This window comes from Cygnus atratus, chromosome 1 (assembly GCF_013377495.2).
Source record: "Cygnus atratus isolate AKBS03 ecotype Queensland, Australia chromosome 1, CAtr_DNAZoo_HiC_assembly, whole genome shotgun sequence".
NCBI lineage: Eukaryota > Metazoa > Chordata > Aves > Anseriformes > Anatidae > Cygnus > Cygnus atratus.
The window spans coordinates 45,190,219-45,215,360 of NC_066362.1; the positions used below are offsets into that span (position 1 = coordinate 45,190,219).

The 25,142-nt window shown below is 42.1% G+C and overlaps 1 protein-coding gene across 1 annotated transcript in view; it reads right to left on the reverse strand.

The window, feature by feature from the left end:
* UTP20 (UTP20 small subunit processome component) overlaps positions 1 to 25,142 on the reverse strand; it is a 64,230-nt gene that overhangs the window by 32,955 nt on the left and 6,133 nt on the right. Inside the window, exons 9-27 of the mRNA XM_035551672.2 lie at positions 23,576 to 23,722; positions 22,931 to 23,065; positions 21,659 to 21,736; positions 20,785 to 20,963; positions 18,780 to 18,935; positions 18,204 to 18,292; positions 13,643 to 13,748; positions 12,300 to 12,450; positions 11,814 to 11,876; positions 11,328 to 11,486; positions 10,359 to 10,435; positions 9,056 to 9,135; positions 8,105 to 8,348; positions 6,803 to 7,003; positions 4,840 to 4,930; positions 2,696 to 2,781; positions 2,012 to 2,137; positions 1,289 to 1,455; positions 532 to 740 (exon numbers count right to left, since the gene is read on the reverse strand). Coding sequence (XP_035407565.1) covers positions 532 to 740; positions 1,289 to 1,455; positions 2,012 to 2,137; positions 2,696 to 2,781; positions 4,840 to 4,930; positions 6,803 to 7,003; positions 8,105 to 8,348; positions 9,056 to 9,135; positions 10,359 to 10,435; positions 11,328 to 11,486; positions 11,814 to 11,876; positions 12,300 to 12,450; positions 13,643 to 13,748; positions 18,204 to 18,292; positions 18,780 to 18,935; positions 20,785 to 20,963; positions 21,659 to 21,736; positions 22,931 to 23,065; positions 23,576 to 23,722 — 2,544 coding nt within the window. The remainder of the gene's footprint in view (positions 1 to 531; positions 741 to 1,288; positions 1,456 to 2,011; positions 2,138 to 2,695; positions 2,782 to 4,839; positions 4,931 to 6,802; positions 7,004 to 8,104; positions 8,349 to 9,055; positions 9,136 to 10,358; positions 10,436 to 11,327; positions 11,487 to 11,813; positions 11,877 to 12,299; positions 12,451 to 13,642; positions 13,749 to 18,203; positions 18,293 to 18,779; positions 18,936 to 20,784; positions 20,964 to 21,658; positions 21,737 to 22,930; positions 23,066 to 23,575; positions 23,723 to 25,142) is intronic.

Below are 25,142 nucleotides of genomic sequence, written 5' to 3' on the forward strand. Positions count from 1 at the left end.
ATCCACAATGCTGAGCTCTCCTTGCATCTGGCAACACAACAAAGCACCTCAAAGACAAGTTTTACTTTAAAGTCTCCAGGCAAGAAACTTGAAATCCTCTCCTCTCCCTGCTCCACTGGTCTATCCTTGCAACTAAGAAACTACATCTTTAAGGACATTTCAACCTCCAGCCGTAAGATTCTCTTACGTCCTTACAACAAATCATTTACCTTTTCCTCATGCCCACCCTTCCTTCCACAGGTAGCAACCTCCGAATCTCTCGCTTCGCTAACTCAAACAAGAATCCACTCCAAAGCACGTTCTTAAAGACATTAACTCTGCCTGCACTGTCTGAGCCCTCTATCACTTTCAGACTAGTATCACTGGCCTCTGTTTTGACTGACATTTGACTGCTAAGCTCCACTGCATGCAAGCGTTGAACTTATCTTTATCTGAATCGATGAAGGTGTGTGTACAACTGCAGGCTAAGGGATAGGAACTTCATTTACATGTTTGTATGCATATACATATGCATGCATATACTATATATACCTTCTCTCTTTGCTGGAGGATGCAGGATACCACTGCTGTCATGCACAGCATAATCTGTAGAATTTCAGGTAGGTACTGACTGATCAGATGTCCCATGTTTTTCAATACAACTTCGAGACCATTGAAGAGGCTATGCTGACGTCCAAGAGGCAGGACTTTAGCTAAATCCAGCTCTGACATGCTTCGAAGCACTGCAGTCTGGCAAGGCCCTGTGATAGAAAAAGGGACAGCAACTTAGAGAAGCACCGTAAAGACACTGAAAATAACTTACAATAAAAAACGGTGTCACCTGGCCCTAAATTACAGTTCCTCAGATTCAGCTATTTAAATAAAGACAGCTCCAGATATCCATTCATCTCTCACTGCTTCAGTATCAGAGCACCTTACAACCTCTGTTTGCTGCCATCACATCACTGCAGCCTAGTGCTCAGCACCACGTTACATGAGAAGGACAGCACGGAGGCTACCAATATCCTACAATACCAGTAATTGCTCATTCCTGGTCTGCTATAGCTTACGTGCACAGCTGTGGCAAGTCACTCAGTTTTTCTGACCTGAGACCCGTAAAAGATAGCAGCTGTGCTTCACAAGTAAAACCTCAGGGAAATCCCCGTTCTTATCAGAAGTCTACTTTCATCCTTTCATCCTTCCAAGGAAACCATTTGAGACAAACTGAAGCATGTAACAGTGCGAAGTGTATTTATCCTCCTGTAAGTCAGAACGTACTATATGCTCACAATCTCCTGCCTGTACCTACCATTACTGAATTGCTTCACAGCTTCGAAGAGCAGATCCAAGAACATCCGTATCTCTTCTGGCAGGGAGCCAGCAAGAAATCGCAGAACGATTGACATGCGAGTGCCTGCTGAAGACTTGCCCTGCGTTTTACTGCCCGTTTTGTTTCTCATCCTGCCATAGAGAATTCTTCAAGAGACAAAAACAGGTTGTATTAGCTTTCAGCAAGCTCTCTGTTTCCTAGCCTGCAGGAGAAACTTGATTTGGTTTAAAAACTTTGACTATCATGAACAAAACGAGCAGAAATTCCCCCTCCAAAGTCTCCTCTGAATTTCTACACAGTGCTTAGAAACATCACAGTGAAAGACCAGCTTCTGCTTCACCTATAGAAGCTTTGCTGGAGACTTCAGGTATAAAATTAGAGTACCTGCAGGCTAGCTTGAGGACAGCTACTGCTTAAGAAGGAATCTGCTCAATCTGCATTACCCTATCTTAGTAAGAATAAATTATAATATTCAGTGAATTGAAATGTCTCACAGTTCTCTCTAAGTCTTAAAAGAAACAATATTTACCAAAATGCTGTTTTTAAAGAAAACAAAGCCATACAACCAAAACAAACTAAGAAGTCAAACTATACCATTAACCTTAGGGTTATCTCAACTGTTTAAAATGAGAAGCAGCAGCATTACATCTCTGCTCACAGTACTTTGATATGAAACCTTTATCCCAGAAGTTCACAACAAACCTCATAAGAACAGGGATGAGATATGGTCGATGCTCCATTTTTACTACTGCATTCTCCTCAGAAATACTGAAATGGACTATTTCTTCTTTAAAGCTCTTGTCCTCCAGTAGTCTTTGCAAGTTCTCCCTGGGAGTAATAAATATTGTTTGTGGGCAGGTGGGGGCTGTCAAAACAGACACTCACACATACACATACAACTATCTATCAACTTTTCTATCTATACTGTAGATAAATTATTAAAGTACCATGTTCCCACCCTTTTGTCAAAAAATACTTAAAAGTCAGCAAGTTTAAGCTAATTATGTAGGCAAGTACCTCCTGGGCACATTCTGAAGAGATTATTCAACTACAAACAACAGTTTTATGTTGCTATTTTCACTGGGTGGTTATAAATCATCACAACAAAAAACCTCTTTGAAAATGATGCAACAAGCTATTGGGTGACAGAATGGAAAATATTGCCCTTTTCCACTAAAAAAAAAAAAGGGGGGGGGGCACGGACCCACATCTTGGCCATTTTTCCTGTTTTAGGTAGGAAATATATAGCTAGTTAAAATTACAATTTATACACGTTTCTTCAAACAGTCAAGGCTGTCTCTCTCTCTGAGGCAACTGATTCCAAGTAAACTTTTGCTATGATAGCAGGCTCATTCACTGGTACTAAAATAATATAAAGGTTTTTACCTGTATGGCAGTAGATGAGGATGCTTGTATGTCATGATACAGTCAAGAGCTATTCTCTGCACGTTCTGGTCTTGATGGGACAGTAACTGCAGTTGATAAAACAAACAAAATGAGGCCCTATGTAGAAGACAAGTTCTTAACAAAAATAATGAAAGTACCCAAAGCTTCTAAGCTCAAGCAGGTTTTGGGCTACCTTACCAAAATGGAAACAGAATGTATGTTGTCAGTATAAAGCCAAGGTGCAAATACGTAACCGTCACTCATAAAAGGCAGACATAGCTGCTGGTAGTTCACATAATCTTTCCCCTGCCACCCTCCTCTCCAGGAGGATAGTTATAATATTTGTTTTTTCATAATCATCTTTTCAACCACCATCAGCTTGAGTTTTCAACCTCAGTTGTATATCCGCTAAGACAATTAAAAAGCTGGCTAATCAAACAATCCCAAGACACCTGCCTTTCTTTTCTCTGACAAACATAAAACACTCACTGGACCCGATATGCAAAGTCTCACTGAGATTCACCCTCTCTAGAAGATGAATCCTCATAGCCTAGGCACTAAGAAATACAGGTCACTTCCCCATGCTGCACTCTTATCAGCTCTTCAGTCTCCTGCCAAACAGCACAGGCTAGAATCATCAAAGGCCACTTTGCCATGACGTCCCTATGCCAGATGGACAGACCAGTGATAATAAATATGCTGTCACAGAACTGAAAAACAGTAAGTGATTAAGTAACCTTTTTTTTTTTTTTTTTTTTTTTTAAATATTGGGCTGTTCTTCACACACTGCTTTGACCTGCACACATCTGCTCAGTGTTTTCCTAAGTATACAGGCAAGCAAACACGTGGACCAACTGTTCCTACACAAAACTCTGAGCTTGATTGAAATGAAGTGGATGGTCACCAGAGATTCTCAGGTTTGGGAGCTAATGGACCTTCCAACTTCCACACCAAGCACCTGAAGAAACCCAGAGAACTAGCAAGTTCATACTACTTAATACAGTTCTACAGCCCACTGACCATAACTTCAGAGAATACAAACTGGGAACAACCAGAGCAAAACCCAATTACCTGAACAAACCCAGAACCAACAAAATCCAGTAAAATTAATAAAATGCACTCGTTAAGGATCTAAGACTTAGGAACACTCTTAAGAACCATATTTTTAACAATTCCCTCAGAGAAATCTCTCAAAAAGGAATCTTATCAAACTGAACATTCTTAACGAAAAAATTAATTAATTTTTTTTTAAATGTTATTTTTTATAGACTGGTTTCTCCCATCGCATTTCTTAGATTTTTTTCCTGCTTTCCTTATTCAAAGTTAGAAGAGACAGGCATTATCTAGGCTCTGCTCTTTAATCCTTGTTTGCTGCTTATTCACTTAATATCTGTTTATCTTAGTTTCAATTTTGTTGATACTGATAGTGAGTAAATACACTACGCACAACCAGTGCACACGCCTATGCCAGGCTAAGGACTTGTAACATCAGCCACTAAAACTAAACAAACAAAATAAAAAGAGAGACACTCAAGAGAGATTTGTATTTCCTCTCCCTTTCTGCAGAAGTATGTTTTTCCATAGTGACAGGCATGGCTGCACTTCCCTTCTCCAAATGCCAGACAGGATGAGGATCCTGAATTTTCCACATTTTGCATCTCAAGCCACAATGGGGAATGCTGAAAGCTGTAGGACTGTAACAACTTTGGAAGAACAGCTGATGCAAAATGATCCACTGTTCACACTGGCCACGCTCTCTACAGATACAACGCTGTATGTGAAGAACAAATCTCTTTGGCTCTTCATCAGGCTTTGGGTTCAAAATCCTCTTCCAGATGATGCTGTGCAAGTGGAACAGACTCTCCTTACAGCCACTCCTCCACATTGCCAAAGCCTGCTACCTTTTCTGTTGCCAGATCTGTTCACATGAGCCAGTCCTGGCAAACTAAGCCAGCATAAACCTGCTTGAGATACCTAAGGGGGCTTGCTTCAACTAAAGACTGCTAGGAAGCCCTCTCAAGCACAGCTCCTTTTCCAGCTACCAGCCATGGCTTCAGATGATACATTTTTGCAGTCACAGACACTGCAGACAAGAAAGGGTGCATTTATTAGCAGTAATTCTAAATGCCAGAAAATAGCATCACCTGGGTATATAATGCATTTAACTTCTGCTCCAGATACAATGCACGAGGATTCGAGAATTTAGAGAAAACTTGTAAGTGAGCTATTAGTTGCCTGTAAAACAAAATAAAACAATTATTTTTTAAAGTGTCTAAAAGAAACAATCCCACATTATCACAAACGTATGGGGAACATTTATTAAAACTGATTAACAAGAAGGAAAAAAACAACAGGATCCCAAGTCCATAGGTCTCCATTTCAGAGCCACAGCAGGCTGTATCGTGTTCTCTCCCCTAAGCCGTTTCTCCCAGGCCTCATGCGCTGTAAAGAGAAGGCCATTTCCCCAGTAACACCAGCTGGGCTCAGTCCTTGGTGAGAAAGGAATACAAACAGTGAGGATGCGGCTTTCTTCCTTCTCCCAGCTCAGCCTGGAACACCAAACAGCTGAATTTACCTCTTTATTTACTTTTCCTTAGCTGCTGCCCATCTTTCTCCTACCAGCACAAAGGGCTGCGTTTAGGCACAGATGATGCCTGGACTCCAGGCTGCAGGCACAGTTGGGAGTCAATTCCAAAATGAGGCCGTATCACCCCAAATCTGCCCCGTTTCCACTTTGTAGTAGGGAAGAGAGGTGACCAGGATAAGGAAGGCAGAAGATCTCATCTACCACATGCACGGTGGAGCTGGCAGAGGTGGTCCTCATTCAGCAGCTGCCCATGGTGGCTTACACTTAACTCTCCAGACATTCAGCTGGTCCATGGCCGGGCTGAGCCAAAGGGCGAGAACGACACCTGCCGGCAGCCCCACACCGAGCACGGGGCAGGCGTGGGTCCTTCTGCTGCCTCAGCCAGACCTGGTGGGCTCCAGCAAACCACCCTCAGAAAGGGCCCCGGGGCACAGCCCCCACCAGAGCTCTCCTCCTGCAGCACAGAGTGAGCAGCACAAACTGCTCACCGCCAGGATGAAGAGAGGTTACTCCAGAACTCATTAACGAGTCTCCAGTAAATCTTTTATGGGTTTGTTACTGCTACCAGGAACTAATGTTTCTACTTACGCACATGGACATTCTGAGATGGAAGTTTTAAAAAAAATCTTGGACCGTCACTGTATTTTAATTGCTGCTAATTTACAGATAAAAAGCAGAATCTAAGAACTAAATGAAACACCTATAAGAAGCCCGGGATTAAATGACAATACAGGTTATATCTCAAATACTCATGATATTGCCAACATGTAAGGTGACATTTCACTTGTCTGTCACATCAAGCACCACCCGTTGCAAAAAATAAAATAAAAATTAAAAATTAAAAAAATTAAAATAAAGGCAAGATACAAAGCTGTGTGAAGTAATTGTAATGACATTTGGCAGAGGTCATCGCGGTAAAGAGGCTCTCATTAAAGAAATCATGGAGAATTCGTAGAGACCCAAGTTCTCCGTGTACTCAGTACTGTAAAACAGTAACATTATAATGCCATGTAGCTTCAGTTTAAAACATCAAAAAATGAAAATATCAAGGCACAAAAATCCGCGTCCACAAGATAATGACTGAGGCCAAGATTTTTAACTGGTAGGTAATGGCAGAATCCCAGCAGTAAACTACCTAAGTAATTTTTCAATGTGTTTGACTATGCCCATGGTTTTAAAAGACCGACAAATACAAACAGAAAAGCAAGGATACAGCAGGTACTTAAAAACATCTTCAGAATACAACGTAAGTTTTACTTAAAGTAACACAAGCCAAGATTGTCAGATGGCAGGTAATGATATAACGATAAATCCTAGGCCAGGCCTTTGGATATCTGTTACTGTGCAAGCAGAGTTTGTTACCTAAAATGCTTATAACTCACTGTAAAAAAAAAATACAAAATACAAGCGAAGGAAGAAAAAGGAATATATATATGTAAACACAGCTTTTAATCTTGATACAAGCCACTCAATCTGCCTTTCCACAAAAGCACTAGCAATGGAAAACTAAAAATACTTACTTAGCAGCAGCTCTTCTTGTTTTCTTTTTTGGAAGCCCTACAGTAATTGGTTCTCCTTCTTCCTTTTCTTCCTCCTCTTCCTCCATAGTAACATCATTTACTTCTTCATTAGATAACTCTTTTGCTGCTACTGCACCACTAGTCTTCTTTCTAAGATCCTGAGTTGGAGCCACTAATGAATCTGCTGGGTAGTACTCATTTCTGTATTGAAAAAAAAAAAAAGAAAATACGAAGAAGGAATTAAGAAACATGTTTCAGGGTTCAGGGTTTCAGAAACTGAACAATCTAGTGTTCTCGTATTCTCATAATTAATGGTGCTGTGTCTTGGGACACTACATGGCTAAAAATTCACAAAGGAGTCCACACTTCAGTAAGTACAAGCTACGTTGCCTACAAATTGCAGAGATATAAGGTAGTAACCATATACACTAAAGGAGACTGGACGTACTGGGTAGAAAAGGGAAAAAAGAAGCAAACTTTTTTTGAGAATTATTTTTTGAATTATGAGAAACCTGTAAAGAGGCTTTGTGGAGGGCAGGGGGTGCATGCCCTACCAGACTGCAGTTCATTTTTTCCAGGAAGGCAAGCAAAACAGAAAAGGACTGTCAGAAACCCTTCTTGGCCATGAGATCACCCCATGTGCATCATACTATTTGAAGTGTGCGTGCATGCAAGCACATCTCTGCTCTCCCTTCAGGGGCAGGAAATTGAACAGCTCAGAATCAACTATTTGGCAGAGTAACTTCTCTGGTAGACAATATACAGAGCTCACAATGCAATTGACAGCCTTCATCTATTGTATAGGAAAATCCATAGAACTAGAGAAAATCATCATTACTATGAAGAAAGCACAAGGAAATAAATACAGTGTTAACTTGTTTAAACAATCTTTACTGTTTCCAGGAGGAACTGGATCACTTGCTAACAAACACAGTATTTTCCCTACCCCTATCTTTTGTGATTCCAAATTAAAATGTGTTTTCATTTTAGAAAGCAGAAACTTTACTTCCACTGAAACCATCCCCCTAACGCAGTGATGAGGCTGTGACACTGGCAAGGTGATAAACGAGAGACTGAGCGGCAGAAACATGCTGTCAGTTTAATTTCAGCCTGCCTCTCTTGTGACATCTCTAACAGAATCCAGATTTCAATTAACAAGTTATTGTAATGGGAAACAGACAGTATATTAGTTATGTATTTAAGAAATAAAGTCTATGAAGAACTAGCCGTTGACTAAGCTCAGCAACAGCAGAAACAACTGAAAGCAATGCATCCTCTCAAATAAAAATAAAACTAACTTACCTAATGAACCTCAACAGAAGTGGGGAGAGTTCCCTTGACCGAGGCTCCACCCTGTCTGGAAACTTGTCCAGTGCTTTCCACAGTAGAAAACGGAAGTTTGTGTGGTCCAACCGCTCACTGCAGTCTGTTCTAGTCCTCAGCCGCTCCAGGAAAACAGTGCCCACCCCTCCTTCTGGCATCTTCTCGCTTTCCGTTTCAGCGATGCTTTCCTCCTGTTCATCCAGTTCATTTTGCAGCTCCATTTCTATAAAACAGATGATATGAATTAAGTATCTTTTAGGCTACTTCATAATTGTCAGTAAGTAGCAAGAGATCAGCCCCTCATCATGAAAGTAATACTCCTGACGGCAAGTACCTGTTCAGACAACTGAATTTAACACTGACCTGAAAGACCCACATTGTTCAGAAAGTAATCTAGGATGTCTTACAGCCTTAATGAGCTCAGTTCTTTTGAATAACAGGAGTCAACAAATGGCCACATATTCACATCTCTGTTGTGAGATTGTGACATAGATTCCATATGCTCACAGATAAACCTCAAGTGTAAACAGAGTACACCCAAGAAAAACACAGTGTTTGCAGGAATTCCACTGAATCTACAGAGCAGAACGATGGTCTGTCTTATTATACAGATTTCTTTACTGTTCCTCATTACTCTGGGAAAAGCCAGCCTTAAGCAGAGATGAAGCTGATGCATGGCTTTCCACAACCTGCAACTCCCGCCTGTAATACAGGGGCCATTTATGTCTATTTCTTGGTTTTCAGGACAAAAGGAGACAGTTCTCTCCCAAGCCCTTCCATTCCTGCCCTGGACATGACGCTGGCAGTCAAGAGCTCTAGTTTGGAAGTCCTCCATCAAACGTAAATTTGGGGCACATAAAAAATATAATCACATGTCATTCACAATTAGCTGGGTTACTGTCAAAACACCATGTAGGAGCTGTGACTTACCAGCATACACAGCAGCCCTCTCCAAATGTTCATAAAAGACCTTCCAGAACTGTTTATTCTCCATTTCCTTTGCATGAGAACTAACAAAACATAAGCATGAAATTAAAAGAAAAAAGAATGCCATACGTCAAGGGAAGTTAATAATTAATAAAATCAGAGGCTTTGATTACTGCTTTAATGTGGGTGTCCAAAGACAGGACATCTGCAGGATACAGCTGTAGCACTTCCTTGCCTTCACTCATGGATCCCAAATGTCAATTGTTATTAAAATAATCTGGTTGTATCCCATGACTTCAAATGAACTCAAGTTGAGTGAAACTGTTCTTGAGCTTTCCACTGACTTCTGTACAGTTATATCATATAGAACCAAAGGAAGAATTAGCATGGACATATCTTTTGAAGAGCTGATTTAATTTTTTTTTTATTAATTCAATAGTTTGATGGTGAAAATCCCATCCTTTCTAATCATACAACAAAGGAAAAAAAAAACACAAGGAGATAAAGTCATGCTAAAAGCAGAGACACTGACTTCAGTATTCAGCTCAGCTGTCACCATGCTAAGACTTCCTTACTCAATGTTATTAAGGTTTAGAGGTTTTTCAGTAAGGACAGAGAAGTCAGAGATGGATAAACTGAAATGCACTTGAGCATTTGTGAAACACTAATCAAATACTGCTCTCTTGGACTCAAATTCCGATGCTGTTTAACTATATTTGTTGCAAGCTCCCTTTTATAGTGAGAAATTACAGAAATTAAGTTAAGAACTAACAGTCTGTGTAGGCTGTAATTCATCTGAGAGAGAAAATCCATTTGGAAAGATTTCACAGAAAGGCTCTCATGCACAAATCTCTCCAAATCAGACATTTTTACCTCAGCTTTTCTTCACAAAACAATCATCAAAGAATATCCTGAGTTGGAAATGACCCACAAGGATCACTGAGCCTGACTCCTGGCTCCACATCGGACCACCCAAAAATCAAATAGTATGTCTGAGAGTATTGTCTGAAAGAACTCTGGCAGGCCTGCTGCCTTGGCCTCTTCCCTGAAGAGCCCGTCTCAGTGCCCGACCACCCTCTTGGTGCAGAACCTTTTCCTAACCCCCAGCCTGACCCTCCCCTGTCCCAGCTCCATGCCGTTCCCTCGGGTCCTGTCCCTGTCCCCAGAGAGCAGAGCTCAGCGCCTGCCCCTCCGCTCCCCTCGTGAGGGAGCTGCAGGCCGCCATGAGGCCTCCCCTCAGCCTTCAATGGAAGGAATCATTCTGTGAGAGAGCCACAGATTGCAGCATCCAACTGCACATACTCACGTTATGAGTTCAATTACAGGATCCCAGAGAGGGCTGAAGTTAATATAAAGCATTCCCAGCAAATACCGAAGAGGCACCTAGAATGGCATATGAAACCACCTTGTTGAGATGTTAAAAAGTTGAGATGTTAAAAACAACAGTTAAAGACCAACTAACCACCTCTAACCTTTCTTCTTCTCAAAGAGGAAACTTTGATCAGAGAAATTCTCAGAAGTACTACCCGTAATGAAGCAAGTCACACACATCATCGTTTTTTGTTTCACAGTTTCATAAGAAAATTTGTAGACCCCACTAACTCTATGCTGCATTGAGATCTATCCACCATATCTACATAACATGAATGTGCAAAAACCAGTTCTGCACAGCAATCCGACACACAGTTGAACTGACCTACAACCCTTCCTCACAAGAGCTTACAAGTCAAAGTAAAAAGAATGATAAAGGTACTGCAACAGACATAAAAATAATTAAACAAACAAACAAACATACAAACAAAAAAAAAAACAAAAAACCTTCCCACCAAATCCATGAACATCTAGCTAGTAGAACTGTGACCCTTCCAGCATCTAGAAACTGATATCTCCATTTGCTCAGCCATGGAGGAGATGCAACAGACCCAGTTAGACAAGATTTTTCATCCTCTAGAAAGATCCAAAAGCTAAGCTCTCCGATGTACCACTGTTGAACCACGCTGAGGGTACGGCAAAGTCAGAATTTAAAATTTGCTCATAATTCACTTCTCCCTGGAATCATTTGCCTTCCTTTGCATGATATCAAAAACTGATTAAACTGACTGTGGGACATTTATCTAGAGACCACCACTGTTCTACTAAATATTGAAGCAAACACATTAGTTCCACAGGCAATGGGAGCTGAACTCTTATTAAAAACTCTGCAATTGATATGATGGAATAAGAACGATCTCTTGGAATATGGGAATGTGACAGCTTCCTGTTGACAACGACTCACCTCCTGCAAAGATCCACTTGGTATTGTAGACTGCACTACATCACATCTTAGTTTCCTCAAATGGAGAAGTTTCTCTCTGTAATCATTCACTGTTGCTGGCACAAGCTCTGCTTGGAGCAATATGGCAAATACTGACTGGAGCTCTCCTGTGCCATCACTCTGAACAAACAAGTTACAAACATTTTGTTAGAGCATCCTTTCTCATTGAAAGGTATTTCAACAAACTACAGAGTCTGAGCCTTTTTGAACCAGAGAACAAAGTCAAGGGGCTTGCTCTGCTTACCACCACCACTTAGGTATCAGAACTCACACATGTGAAAACTTTAGGGAGCAGGGGGTAAAATCAGATAAAACTGGAACGTGAAAGCACAAAATCAGAGGACAGCCTTTGGCAGAAAAATGCTCTGTTTCTGCAAAGCAGGAACCAGTTCACAGTCATCAAAACCAGACTGATTTGAAATGTTAAGTGAGAAATTTCAGCCCTACCTCAATCACTGTAGAAGGTGGATTCTCAAAATGGTTTAGAATTCGGACAGTCAATAGTCGGACCTGTAAAAAGTGGGAACATACGTCAGAAACATGCAGGAGAATGCAGGCTACATATACAGACACATACACACCTACAAAGAGGTTAATGTCTTGCACAGGAGGCTGATTTCGCTAGGTTCCTCCTAGAGTTGAGAAACAGATGAGCTCCTCTAGTCTAGCAGGAAATTCAGAATGAATACATTAGGCTCTTGCTCCAAGTCACTTCTAGGGAAGAGGTAAGTGTCCCTGGGCTAAAAGTTAACCTCTGTAAACTCATGCCCCACAGCAGCCTCTTGGAAATGGACACAGCCCTAAACAGATGCTACAGAAGTAATTGCTTTACAGTCTCACGTTTCTCCCTTCAGCCTTTCTCAAACTCAGTCTACTTAAATTGAATTCTAAAATACAAATCATCTTGCATTTGCTCAAAAAAAACCAGATTACCTTAGAAATACCAGTGGAGATATTAGGCTGCAACTTCTCAAACAACTCCATTAGGTTCCCTTGGGAAAGGGGTTCCTGGCAGCCACACAATGCCAGTCTTGTGTAATAGAGATCAGCCAACAGCAACGCAGAGGGGTCCGATGGAAAAGCACTTAACCAAGAGAGTGTTTTATTAGCATACAGAGAGTATTGCAACAATACAGACATTTGAAAACAAGGCAGTAGCGACAGTAACAGTACTATGGGAAAAATCCACAACTTCATACTCCACTGGCACCACCAGGCCTATCAAGCTGGGGCTAGCTAGTTGGACACACACACAAATAGCCGCTGAAAACAGATCTGCATAGGTCTGCAAATGCAGCTGCTGCTGCTGCCAAGGCAACCACTTAGTGATCAACTTCAACGGAAAAGTAATTCAGGTTTAGGTGGGACACCAATTCTACCATTAGCAGGAATCTTGCCTCCCCACAGGGAAATCTCCTTCTGCTACCCAACAACCCTCACTCCAAGTGGGATTCACACCCTCAAACCAAAGCTGGCAGAAAAGCACTAGACTGAAGCTCCCTGTCAAGACTTCCTGCTTGATCTGGGCAAGCTGCCTTATCTCCATCACACCTCAGACATGAGCACCATGTTTTCCTAACTGAACAGGATGTTTTGAAGCTCAAGCTAACAGAGACTTGGAGCTGCTCCATCACAATAGCGATGGGAGATGACAAGTTCAACAGGATTTGCTGGAGAGAGATCAACAGTCTCCCTCGGTCCCTCCAGCCACTCAGTTAACATGTGCTAATTTTAAGCAGAAGGGAGTTGTAATAAACAGAAGTGAGCATACAAAACCTAATCCAATTGCAGAGCAAACACACACACGAATATGTAAGGACACAAGGGAATCCCAACACTGCCAACAGAATGTCAAATCCCAGCCTTTTGACATAACTCAGATTGCACTGTCACTGTCCCTTTTATTAGTATAATGTAACACAGTTACTAAATGTAGTGCTCTACATTTGCAGTGTAGTGTAAAACACAAACGTGGTGTTCTAAATATTTGTGCTTACCTAGAAAGCAACATATTTGACACACTGCTCTTCAGCTGGCTAAGAAAGCTTTGGTTTGCAGAGAAAATGCCACTGAACTGGCATATTATTTATTTGGTTTTCTAAATGCCTATAACATTGCTACAATACGTAACCACAATACCAAAGCAAAATGTTGGTACAAGAGAACATACGATCAACAAAAAGACATTTAACGTGCCGCTACATAGAAGTCAAGTCAGCTCTTTGCCATACTAAGGAAAATCACTGAGGACCACAGAACAGGCAGAGTTTACTTACGTCACCAAGTTCTTGACACGCTCCACAGGTAACAAATGGAGTATTTCAGAAGACTCTGCCAAACTGAGAAGAGTACTTACAGCTTGGCAGGCCACGAACAGGCTTCCTGGAGCAAAGAGAACAAGAACAGCCTGTATATTTACTCAGGTCTCAATGACTTGTGTTTGCATGGTGCTTGACCATCTTGAAATGGATAGAGTCACAGAAATAGAGTAACACGTGGATCCCAGAACTGGTATGTGTATTTTCTAACCGTTATCATAACCCATAAAGGAAATGCTCCTCTGGCTATCAAAGTAAATGCCTACTCCAGCAAGCCAGCATTGAAAGCTGTGAGCATCTCCCAGTTTGCATCTGCCTCCGTCACACCCACGTACACAGGACGCAGAGGTCTGGAGCTAAGCACTGTTGTAGGAGTCTCAGACAGCTCTATGCTACAAATGGCTGTACTGGGCTTATGTGGCAAGGGTTTGGTAGCTGTGGGACTGCAGGAGAGCAGAGCCCAGCAGCTGCACCTTGTCAGATACAAGCCAGCTCCAGCCGGCTCCAAAAAGGGACACAATGCTGGTTGGGCCTCTGGAGAGCAGACTTAAGAAAGGGGAAAACGCACCCAACAGCAGCTGAGAGAAAGGAATGAGAAAATGTGAGAGAGAACCAGCCCTGCAGGCCCCAAACTCAGTGCAGCAGGAGGGCAGGAGGTGCTCCAGGCACGCAGCAGCAGTTCCCGTGCAGCTCATGGAGGAGCCCCCGGTGGAGCAGGTGGATGTGGCCTGGAGGAGGCTGCGGCCCATGGAGAGCCCCCGCAGGAGCAGGCCCTGGGCTGGAGCTGCAGCCCGTGGAGAGGAGCCCACGCAGGAGCAGGGGGTCTGGGGGGAGCTGCTGCCCATGGGGAGGCACGTGGCGCCACATGGAGCAGGGGCAGAGAGTGACCATGAAGGAGCAACAGAGACAAAGCATTAGGGACTGACCGCAGCTCCCATTCCCTGTTTCCCTGCACCACTCAGGGGAGAAAAGGTAGAATAGGGTGGATGGGAGCAGGGGAAAGTGTTTCTAGTTTATTTTCAGTTCTCGCTGCTCTAATGTAATTTATTGCCTATTGCTAATAGGCTAATCTCCCCAGACTAAGTCTATTTTGCTCATGACAGTAATTGGTGAGGGATCTCCCTGTCCTCATCTCAACCCTTAAGCCTTTTTTCATCACATTTTCTCCCCCATTCTTTTGAGGATGGGGAGTAAGAAAGCAGTGTGATGGAGCGTAGCTAGCCACCAGTGTGAAACCACCATAACGGCATGCAGAAATGAAGAAAAGCTACGCGAAATAACATGAATGAAACACTCAGAAGAAAATACATACTGATGGTACCATTCAGGCACTTTTAAACTTTCACAATGCACTGTATGAGAACTTCAAAGCTGCCCTATACACTTAAAGGCTGAATTCCTGTTAGTGAATGGAAGGTGAGTTTGCAGAATATCGTTACAGCGACAGCATCCCCTTCCTAAACCTCCAGTTTCCTTTAGGGATGAAGGGTTTCCAAGCAGCACAGGTCAGCCAAAGCCCTTCCAGGCAAGAAAGGGGAAGGGCTGTTCCTTTCCCTGCCATTCTTAAGCTGGCAAGTGGGTTCTTTCAAAAAATAATTACTCTCTCCTTTGTCTCTTCCCTAGCAGAAGAAACACTGCTCCTGAGCCAGGCAAATTGAGGGAAGTTCTTAAAAGATGCAACTTTCTTACTTGCTGACAGCTGCCATGAAAAAGAAGGGGAAGTGAGCATTCATTTCCTGCTTATTCCTTTGAAAAATCTCTCTCTTTTCCAAGGTGCTTAATTCTCCAAGTATTCTCAGAATCCTGCTTGCCGTTAGTCTCTGCTCCTGAGAGAGGAGAAACAGCAAGTAATGGCAGGATCACAGAATGGCTTGGGTTGGAAGGGACCTTAAAAATCATCTAACTCCAGGCCCCCTGCCACAGACAGGGATGCCACCCACTAGATCAGGTTGACCAAGGCCCCATCCAACATGGCCTTAAACACCTCCAGGGATGGGGCAGCCACAACTTCTCTGGGCAATCTGTTCCAGTGCCTCACCACCCTTACAGTGAAGAACTTCCTCCTACTGTCTAGTGTAAATCTATCCTCTTTTAGTTTAAGACCATTTCCCCTTGTCCTATCATTATCTACCCAAGTAAAGAGTCATTTTCCATCCTTTTTATATAAGCCCCTTTTAAGTATTGAAACACCACAATGAGGTCTCCTCAGAGCCTTCTCTTCTCCAGGCTGAACATCCCCAGCTTTCTCAGCCTTTCTTCATAGGAGAGGTGCTCCAACCCTCTGATCATCTTTGTGGCCCTCCTCTGGACTTGCTCTAACAGGTCCACATCCTTCTCGTGCTCTTATGCACAGCTCAAGTTACCAAACAAAAGTTGTGGTATCTGAGAAGGTTAGGTGCAGGAGGGAAGGTAAATAGGTTCAAGATACTGTGTCCAAGCAGCTAGAGAAGATGTGCCAGAGATAAAGACAGTATGCAAAGTATTTTTAAACTGTGAAAGTTGCTATAAACATCTTAATCTTGAAGGAACCAGAAAGGTTGATCAAAAATAGTTTTATTGTCATTTACAAGGCCACATATCGTAAACTTAGTGGTCACCTCCATTTATTCTTGCCTATTAACAGAAGGAGTGGGAGCTGTCCCTTCTCTTAAAATCCACAGAGGGAGTTTATGTTCGGGGACATATAATTTCTTTAAAAACCATACACAGCACCCCAACTGATGTTTATAATACTTAGAGATGACAGCAGGCTGATAAGCCATGCAACTTTGTAAAAAAGGCTCTCATTTTAGCCAGAGTTTTTAAATTATGTTTGACTGTGTAGTTTGTTGGTTGATACAGTGTAGTGAACTAAAATTGGGAGTTTGCTATTTTCTTTGGAAGGACTTGATGAAGTCCCGGTCACACCTCTTTTGATGTAGCCCAGCATGCAGTTGGCCTTCTGTGTTGTAAGTGCGCACTGCTGGCTCATGTCGAGCCTTTTGAACACCAGAACCCCCAAGTTTTTCTCCGCATGATGAAGCTTTCTACATGTGCAGTGTAAGGGCAGAGGTTCCCAAACTGTAATCTGCATCGCATTTGGTAGTAGTAAACCTATGCTGAACAAAGATAGCAGCTCTCACCTCACGGTGGACACACCTATACGATCAATAGGATAACTTCTATACAGGCAGTTACAACTAAACAGTTCCCAGGGGGGAATTGCTATTGCTCTGTCCCAGTTCCCAAACCTGCACTTCCCAGTACTTCCCTACACTCCCAAGCAACTGCAGAAAGCCATCCAGCTCTGGGATTTACACTTTGCCTCAGGCTTGAGAGACCAGGCAGATCAAACAGGGAGCACAGGCTGGGGTGTGCCTTGTACATGCAATGAGAGGATACTGGAGCCCTACCAGAAGGTGAAGGAGTTGTAGAGATCATGGAGCTGAAGTGAATGCAAAAGATGAACAATTGTCCAGAAACACTAGTTTGGGAGGAGGGTGAGGAAAATCAAACAAGGAAGCGTAGTACAGGGCAACAGGAGACAGGAGTGTAGGACTGACATTACATTTGTTTTTTTTTCTTTAGGAGCAAAGGAGGAAATGGCAAGATGCCTCTTGTGCACACACACAGCTGGTGCAGAGTTGCTGCCATCAAGTTTGAGACTCAAGAAAAGAGGGTCTGGGTACTCCTTTTTTTACAGTAAGTAAAAGTCAAGTAATCATGGCAGCATGCAAAACCTACAAACAGGATAAAAGAAAGAGCTAAATCAAAAATGACCATGCTTGACAAACGCTAGAGAGGAAAAAGCAACAGAACTAATTGGTGGATACAGTTAGGAGTGTTATTGAAGAGATTACAGAGGAGAAAGGCCAGGCTCTAGACAAGCCCTTTCAACCCAAGTAACAAAGAACACTAAACCTGGGGCATTCCAGCACTTGTTCATACTTTGTCACACAGCCAAATGCTTGAAATCTCTCTGAGTACCAACTGCCCTGTACTATGTGAGCTAAGCTAAAAAAAATTTTTCTGGCCAGAGACAGAAGACAACCAGTGGGGTCATGGTGACCACCCACGCCTGGAGAGAGGATACATCATTTTATTACCAGTGCTGTCACTCAGGTCTGAGATGGTAACATCCCAAACTTTGCACTATAGTTTTGGAACAGTCTAGCTGGCACTTGTGAGTCAACAGTCTCTCCTTCACTTGACTGCTTCAGTCTGGATCTGGTTTGGCAGGATTTCCATTCTCTTTTATCTCATTTTCTTCTTTTTCTTCTTAATTATCTTGGTCAAGCCTTGATTTGGACAGTCTGCCACCCCATTATGATCACCAACAACTGCAGAATTGTTTCCTGGAGAGTGTTTTTTGCTTTTCAACTTTGAAAAGCTTTGCTTTTCAACTTTTACTAAACTGCTCAGTAAATTTGGATACAATGCTATTGCTATTCACTTTCATACTTTGTGGCATTAGCAAAACTACTTCTTTTTTTAAATGTTTCAACAGAAAGCAAATAAACAGGAAATAACAGTAACTGACCTTTGCAGAGGGTTCCTTTGTCAATAGCTGCAAACAGACAACCTATAAAGCTTGTCACAGAGGGCAGGATGATTTCTTTGTCCATTGGTCTGTTCAAAATAAATGAAAAACCTTTAATCTCTGCGTTACACTTGCACCTAGACACACACGAAAGATTCCTTTAACATTTTCTCATGTTAAATGACAGAGAGCTCATCCCAAGTTTGAAATCAGTAGCAAATATTTTTGCTATTTCTAATTCACAAGTCCAACTCCTTCTCCCATACAAGAGCACAGTAATTATTGAAAACACCGCTGTCTAGAAGGGATGGTGTATAAATACAGAAACCGAAATGTATCAGGAACATCTCTAAATGCCAGCATACAAAATTTTAGGATCACATAATAAAGAAACTGATATTCTATTCCTGACTTTACCACTGACACAGTATTTCCACACAGATATTTTCCACCTTTTTACCCCAGTTTCCCCAAACTGGGGTTAGTAATTCTTGTGCTTCCCTTAGTAAACTGATTTCTGACAGATGGTGAACTAGACAGAACCACATGGCTGTAGTACTTTAGAATATCCCTTACCTAATATGTGGCAGTATAACCAAGGCAACCCAAGGCTGTGAAAGGTCAGTGATGACTTCGTTCTCTGGTAACTGGATTAAAGACAGTACATGATCCAGCACTGGTACTTTTGCTTTTCCTCCTTGTCTTTTGCTTGTTTGTTGTCTTGTATTAGAGCTAAAAATAAAACCAAACTTTTTAGTAACCCACCACTGAATATCAGATCATTCCTTTTCCTCGCGTGATATCTAAATTGTGTTGATTACTTCTAACAAAAAGGACTAGGACAACCCAAGGGATTTTTTTTCCTTTTAATGTCCTCCACAGCACAAAATATCATCTATACATACATAGGCCAAGGAGCACAAAACATGGCTTGTAATAAATGTCAGGTCTTAAACTACAAATAGTATTTCTAGATGGAAGGACTCTAGTTCTCAGGTGGACACCCTCACAACTAAGAATGTGAGGAGCACCTGAGATTTGTCTCTGTGATTGTCAGCATGATTACTGTTTATTAACAACCTAAGTATTAGCAAAGACTAATGGATGACACAAAATAACCTGTTAGGCAACAGTCTAGCAAATCTATGGAATCACAGGCTGAGCCCAAATCAAAAGTCCTATCTTCAGGCAGAAAGGGTTAACATCATACTGGAACATATCAACAGGAGTACTTTACACCCCATGGGCAGCACTCTTTCTATTACACCCAGCACTTGTAAGACCAAAGTTGGAAAGCTCCATAAGCTCCACCTTTCAAGAAAGAAGCTAACAGAAAGATACCATCAAGAATGAGTAGAGGTTTAAGAAACAAGATTTATGAGAGAATCATCAAGGAATTAGGATGAAATGAATACTTTCAATGTTTTTGATAATCAAAGTCTGTTATTTGTAAAAGCTGGATGCAAAAAGGAAGAAGTAATCTGTTCTGTGTTCCCTGCAGATAAGATAAACAGCAATGGATTTAATCTGCAGCAAAGGAAATTTAGCTCAGACAGTAAAAAAAAAAGTCTAATGATAAATACAGCTAAGCAGTGAAATGGTCTGCAGGGGCTGCTTGGGAATATATGGGATGGGAGCATTTAAGAACAATTTGGTAAAACATCTTTCAGTACTGGTTCAGGATTTTCTAATTCCATCTTGGGTCATGCAACTCTTGAGATGTCTCCCACCCCTAAATTCTACCACTGACATTGCAGGAGCAATATCGTCTAAGCTATATGCTCCACATCACTGAAAGTAAATAAATAAATCAACAAATACAACAAGAAAATAAAAGCAAACTGAATTTTTTTTTGACTTACAACCTTGAACCTTGACACCTCCACTCTATTAAAGTAGAAATAGAAAGAAACCCACAGAGTAGACTACTTTTAGGAAAGACAAAATCTTACATAAAAGACAGTACCGGTCACCACTCTCTGCAGGCAGAAGTTTTGATCTAGAGTGATTGGAACAATCATTATCAGTAGGTTTGCAACTGTCATTCTGTGCTTGACCATGGTCACTCAAATCTTTCCAAAGAGGTTTCAGAGGGAAAGCAAACACTTTGCTGCAGCCAACCCAGCTTTGCAACCAGAAGCAGTCAAGCTATGCCAGCATAGTGCTGTGCCTGGATTAATTACCTGTGGTAATTAATACTGGGTACCCTCTGTTGCCCAGCTGTGCTCTATACTACTTCCCAGCAAGCTCCAGACAAGACGCATGCATACATGGAAGAAAGATGAGGCACAGACAGGAGGTTACTCTTGATGAGAATCTGGACTGCAGTGTTCACAATAAAGTTTAACTACCCAAGATGTAGCATGCATTTTGGTGTAACAAATCCAAATCACGTCTACTGCATCACTCACTAGCTTTTTTGTCGTTTGGCTGTTTTGTTTTTTAAATAAGCGATAACGTTTCCAGAGCAGTATCTCTTCTCAAATCATCTCAGAAAGAAAAATGGGATCCCACTGTATCACTTTGCAGGCCTGCAGCCATGCAGACACATCTAGCGTTTGCTAAACTTGAGAAGTCTCACCTGATTGATGATTCAGTGAAAACGAGAGGATACTTTTCAAATGCCATTGAACCAATGGTAGGAGGCTCTGCTTTCACCAGAATGAGTTTAGCCAAAATTGCCATTGCCTCATCCTTTACAAGGGCATCTGTACTAGAGAAGCAATGCTCAATGTATTTTAGAAAGCATGGAAGAAAATGCTAAAGGGGAAAAAAAAAAAATCAAGGTTTAATAAGTCTTTGCCATCAAAACCACAAGGAACACATGACGCCAGCTACAGAGGAAGCCAAACACGCACAAATAACTACCAACACACCAGGTGTCTCGTCAGTTCTGGTGCCCCAAGTCACCAACACAGAGACACCTTGTCACCCCAGCCGGGACAGTGATTTGACAGAAAAATTCAGTCTGCCCAAAATCCAGTCTTATCAGGACTTTCCAAATCCCTGACTTTGCTTCACATCCCACTCTTTTTTATTCGTATGATTCCTCCCAGATCACCAGTTCCGGGCCCGGTCTATCAGACATCCCTTACTCTTCATTTCCACTTACCTTCTCCAAAACTCCTTCTTCTCACCCTATCCATAACAATCCCACACCTTTACTTTTCAGCAGACAAACTTCTCTCTGTGAACTAACAGTCTCTCCAACCCTAAGAATTATTACCAAGTTCTAACACAATGGCATCGTCAACCTCTTTCATTCCTTTCAGATCATACCAAAAGTTTAAATAAACATCATGTCCATACATTGAAGTGATTCAGCATAGAACGCAAATAAATATACTATAGATTTCCCAATTGTAGAAGGACTTTCCTGCTCAGGTGTCCTCACCACAATGACATCTCACACCCCTCTGGCAATAAAAATAAAATGCACAAGAGCTTTCACCTACCCTCTCAAACTGCTTCATTGTAAACATCGTTTCAGAGAAGTCCAAAAGCAAGCGCCATTCAAATTCACTTGCGAATACCTGCAAGATGCAAATGAAAGGTTGACAGGAACACATTTACAAGAGACATTTTATACTTAAGTCTCCATTGTCCATGGGACGTATTTTCTGGTTTATCAACCAACCATGCGGTAACTCTTGGACACCCAGCTTCTCTGTTCACAGCTAGCATGGTTTGTTATGCAGCCACACACAGCAATATTGTTTCCAGTCAAGGCTCAGGTACAGAAACAGCACAGCCCTTTCAACAACTCCTGTGGGACACAAACTGGCTCTGTGCAAAGACAGCTTAGGTATCTCTTTAAAGTGATGTGGAAAACGTAAACTGAAGTTGTAGTACTGTAGCACACACGCATTGTTAGAAAGAAGCTTAGGCCCAGAAAATCTTTGGGCTCTGCATTCTTCCTGTGTACCTCCCAGCACGCAGGACCATAGTTCTGGTACACACAACCATACCCGGCTGCACAAAGTTTACCACCTCGGGGGGGAGCCAACCTTCACGCTTCTGAAAGAACCAAGACTGGAACAGTTCCTGACTGCACGTGGAATCGGTGCCTCTCAAGACTGAGGTGTGCAACACAGAAATATGCACCCAGAACTCCTTTCCCAGACCCTTCAGGTTATAAGGGCAGCTTTAAGCCTCCTCCAGCTTAACAGAAGCCCACACAGGTATAGTCAAATGTTTGAAGGATCCCATCTCCTGAGCAAAACTGGACTCATGCCACAGGCGGAACCAATCTTACTTCAGCAGAAGCCAACACTGAGGTCCACGTGAAACGTTTTTAAAGAATTGTTAACAACCTTATCTTCCCGTTGCAAATCACTAAGTGTTCAGCAGCTTAGTGGAAAACGTACTTTTTCAACCAAGTCCAACTCACTGACTGGCTTCAAAATCTAGGAGAGAACATGCTCCCTCTCTGTTCTCCCTCCTTTCTCCACAGATTCTGTAGGTGTTCAAAGCAGGGCCTGTTTTTCATTGCAAATATGTCTGCCATAGTAACAGCATTATAGCATGCTGTCAGACTGCGCAAGACTCTCAAGGAGTCCTAAGACCACAGCAGGCATTATTTTAGGCATTTTACAGCTTCCCTCTTATCAGTACAAAAAACCTAAAGGGAACCTTATAGTCTGTTGCCCAGAAGCGGAATGTCCTGAAATAATGCTGCCATAGGGAACTTGGACTCTGGGATTTCTCCTGTAAGAAGTCTTTGTTACCTTCTCAATAGCTTCCTTGGTCAAAGAATCAGGCAAGAAAACATTCTCGGCCAGTAGTAACGCAGAAATTGCATTCAGCAGGGTCTTGCAGCAAGATGGCAAGAGATCTGATGTTTGTAACATTTTTATTAAAACCTGAAACAAAAGAGAGAACTGATATTTGTGTATTAAGACGTGGTGATTGTCTGGTCTGAATGACCTACATGGTCTCTGGAAGAGAAGGACATGGTGTTCTAAGCTTCAGCCCACAGAAATGAACCCTACTTGTCCTATCAAAATTTGAAGGCATTAAATCTGTATTTGAACCCACAGGGTGAATCTGGTGGAAATGCACCACCATAGATGCGGGTCTCGCTCTCCTCCACAGTAGCAGAAATTACAGCACAGCACAGCCTCTATGCTCACCTCATCATCTCTCTTTTCCCCGTGCTTATTTGAAGAACTACACCAGCATTACACGATAATGGAAAACTTTCATGGGACTGGAGAGGTAGCAATACTCCCAGGAAATCTCTGTTCACTTGACTCAAATCGTGAAACTATTAATGCAGCAGGAACGTTTCAGGATGCTGCAGCTGACCATACCTCTTCCAGGTTCAATTGATACTTCTTTGGCAAGCCATGCAATGTGATGGTTTGACCTACCTGACAGACCTCTTCAGGCAGTGAGACTTTGGATCCATTTGCGTGTTCCAATAGGATCAGATATGCTTGCAGAATCCTTTCCATCTGCTCTGACGCCATACTGCAGTTGGCCTTAGTTATTTTGCTTTGCAAGTCTAAGAGTGACTCCTGTTTAAAAAAAAAAAAAAAGGAAAACAAAATGATTCAGAGAAACGATCAGACAGTTTCAATTATTGGTATTTGAAAGCCATTCTAAAGTATCAACATTTCATCAGCCCAACAAATTATTGCTGACTCCCTCACTCGTGTTCAACAAACTAAACCTTCCAGAAATACCACAGGATACTCATTTTGTAAAAACAAGCGTCCTGGATTCCTTGGACAGAAATACAAATACCTGCCAAGATAAGGTCAAAAAATTACAAACCAAACAGGGAAGAGGAAGAGAAAGAGGACTCATCTCCAAACCGACGGTGGTATGGAAGCACCCAGTTTCCACTGGAGATCACCAGAATTTAAGTGCTTTTATACTTTAGCATCCTTATGTTAACATGAATTGTGAGAGGCTACTCATATAATCTACATTATGTAGATAATGGAGCTGCCCTGGATCACACTCATCTCTCTTTCTGTCAAGAGAACGTAAAATCCTATCCTTGGTCCTATAAACTGAACCCAGTTTAGAGACTAAACTCTAAGTTTAGAGTTTAGAGAGTTCATAGATATTGTCATCATTTTCCTCTGAGGACGATACTGAGCACAACTAACTAGCTCCCAAGGTAAAAAACAAGCCTTATTAAATATAAAGAGAACTATGTCATCAGTTCCTAAGATTTCATCACAACTGCAGGTGACAGATTTCCAGGATTACAAAACATCCAGTGACAAACAATTCTGTGTCTAATAAACAGTCAGACAGCAACTACTATCATACTGTGTGAGGTAGAAGGAACAGGATGGGATTTTCAGGGTAACTACGGACTGTCACAAGTAGAGAGTTCCCAGTACCACACAAACTGGACTATTTACCAAAATTGGAAGGACTGCCTTCAATTAGGTTTACATGACTACCATTTCTTCCAATATCCCATTTCACCCTTCTGAGAAGCAAAACTCACAAAATATGTTGTCAACTGCAAGAAGTTTCAAGATCCCTTCGCAAATCCCACTCCTTAGGAAGAGAACATCTAAACGGTTATCAGGTAAGTAAAAACTACTTGCTAAGCCCTTGCTCGTCGTTCAACATCACCCTGACTCAGCAGAGCACAGCCCATGGTACACAGCTCTACTCCTTCATACCTCAGGGTGTAACCACAGAGAAGCAACACGGGAACACCCAGACTGAAAACGCCTGTCATTCACAACACTTGGCTCCGAGGCTTAAATGTGGCTCTCCAAGTTCAGCCCAAGTCTTTGATGTAAAGAGAGCTGCAGCAAAAGAGGCTTCCCCTTCACCATCGCAAAGTGGGTTTGGAACCACTAGTACGTTTAGTTCAGTAGTATAAGAAAAGCTCTAACCCCAGCAAGGGGCCTGCAATATCTGTCTCTGCAAAGGCAGACCCTACAAACCCTCCTTGCCCAGATGTGC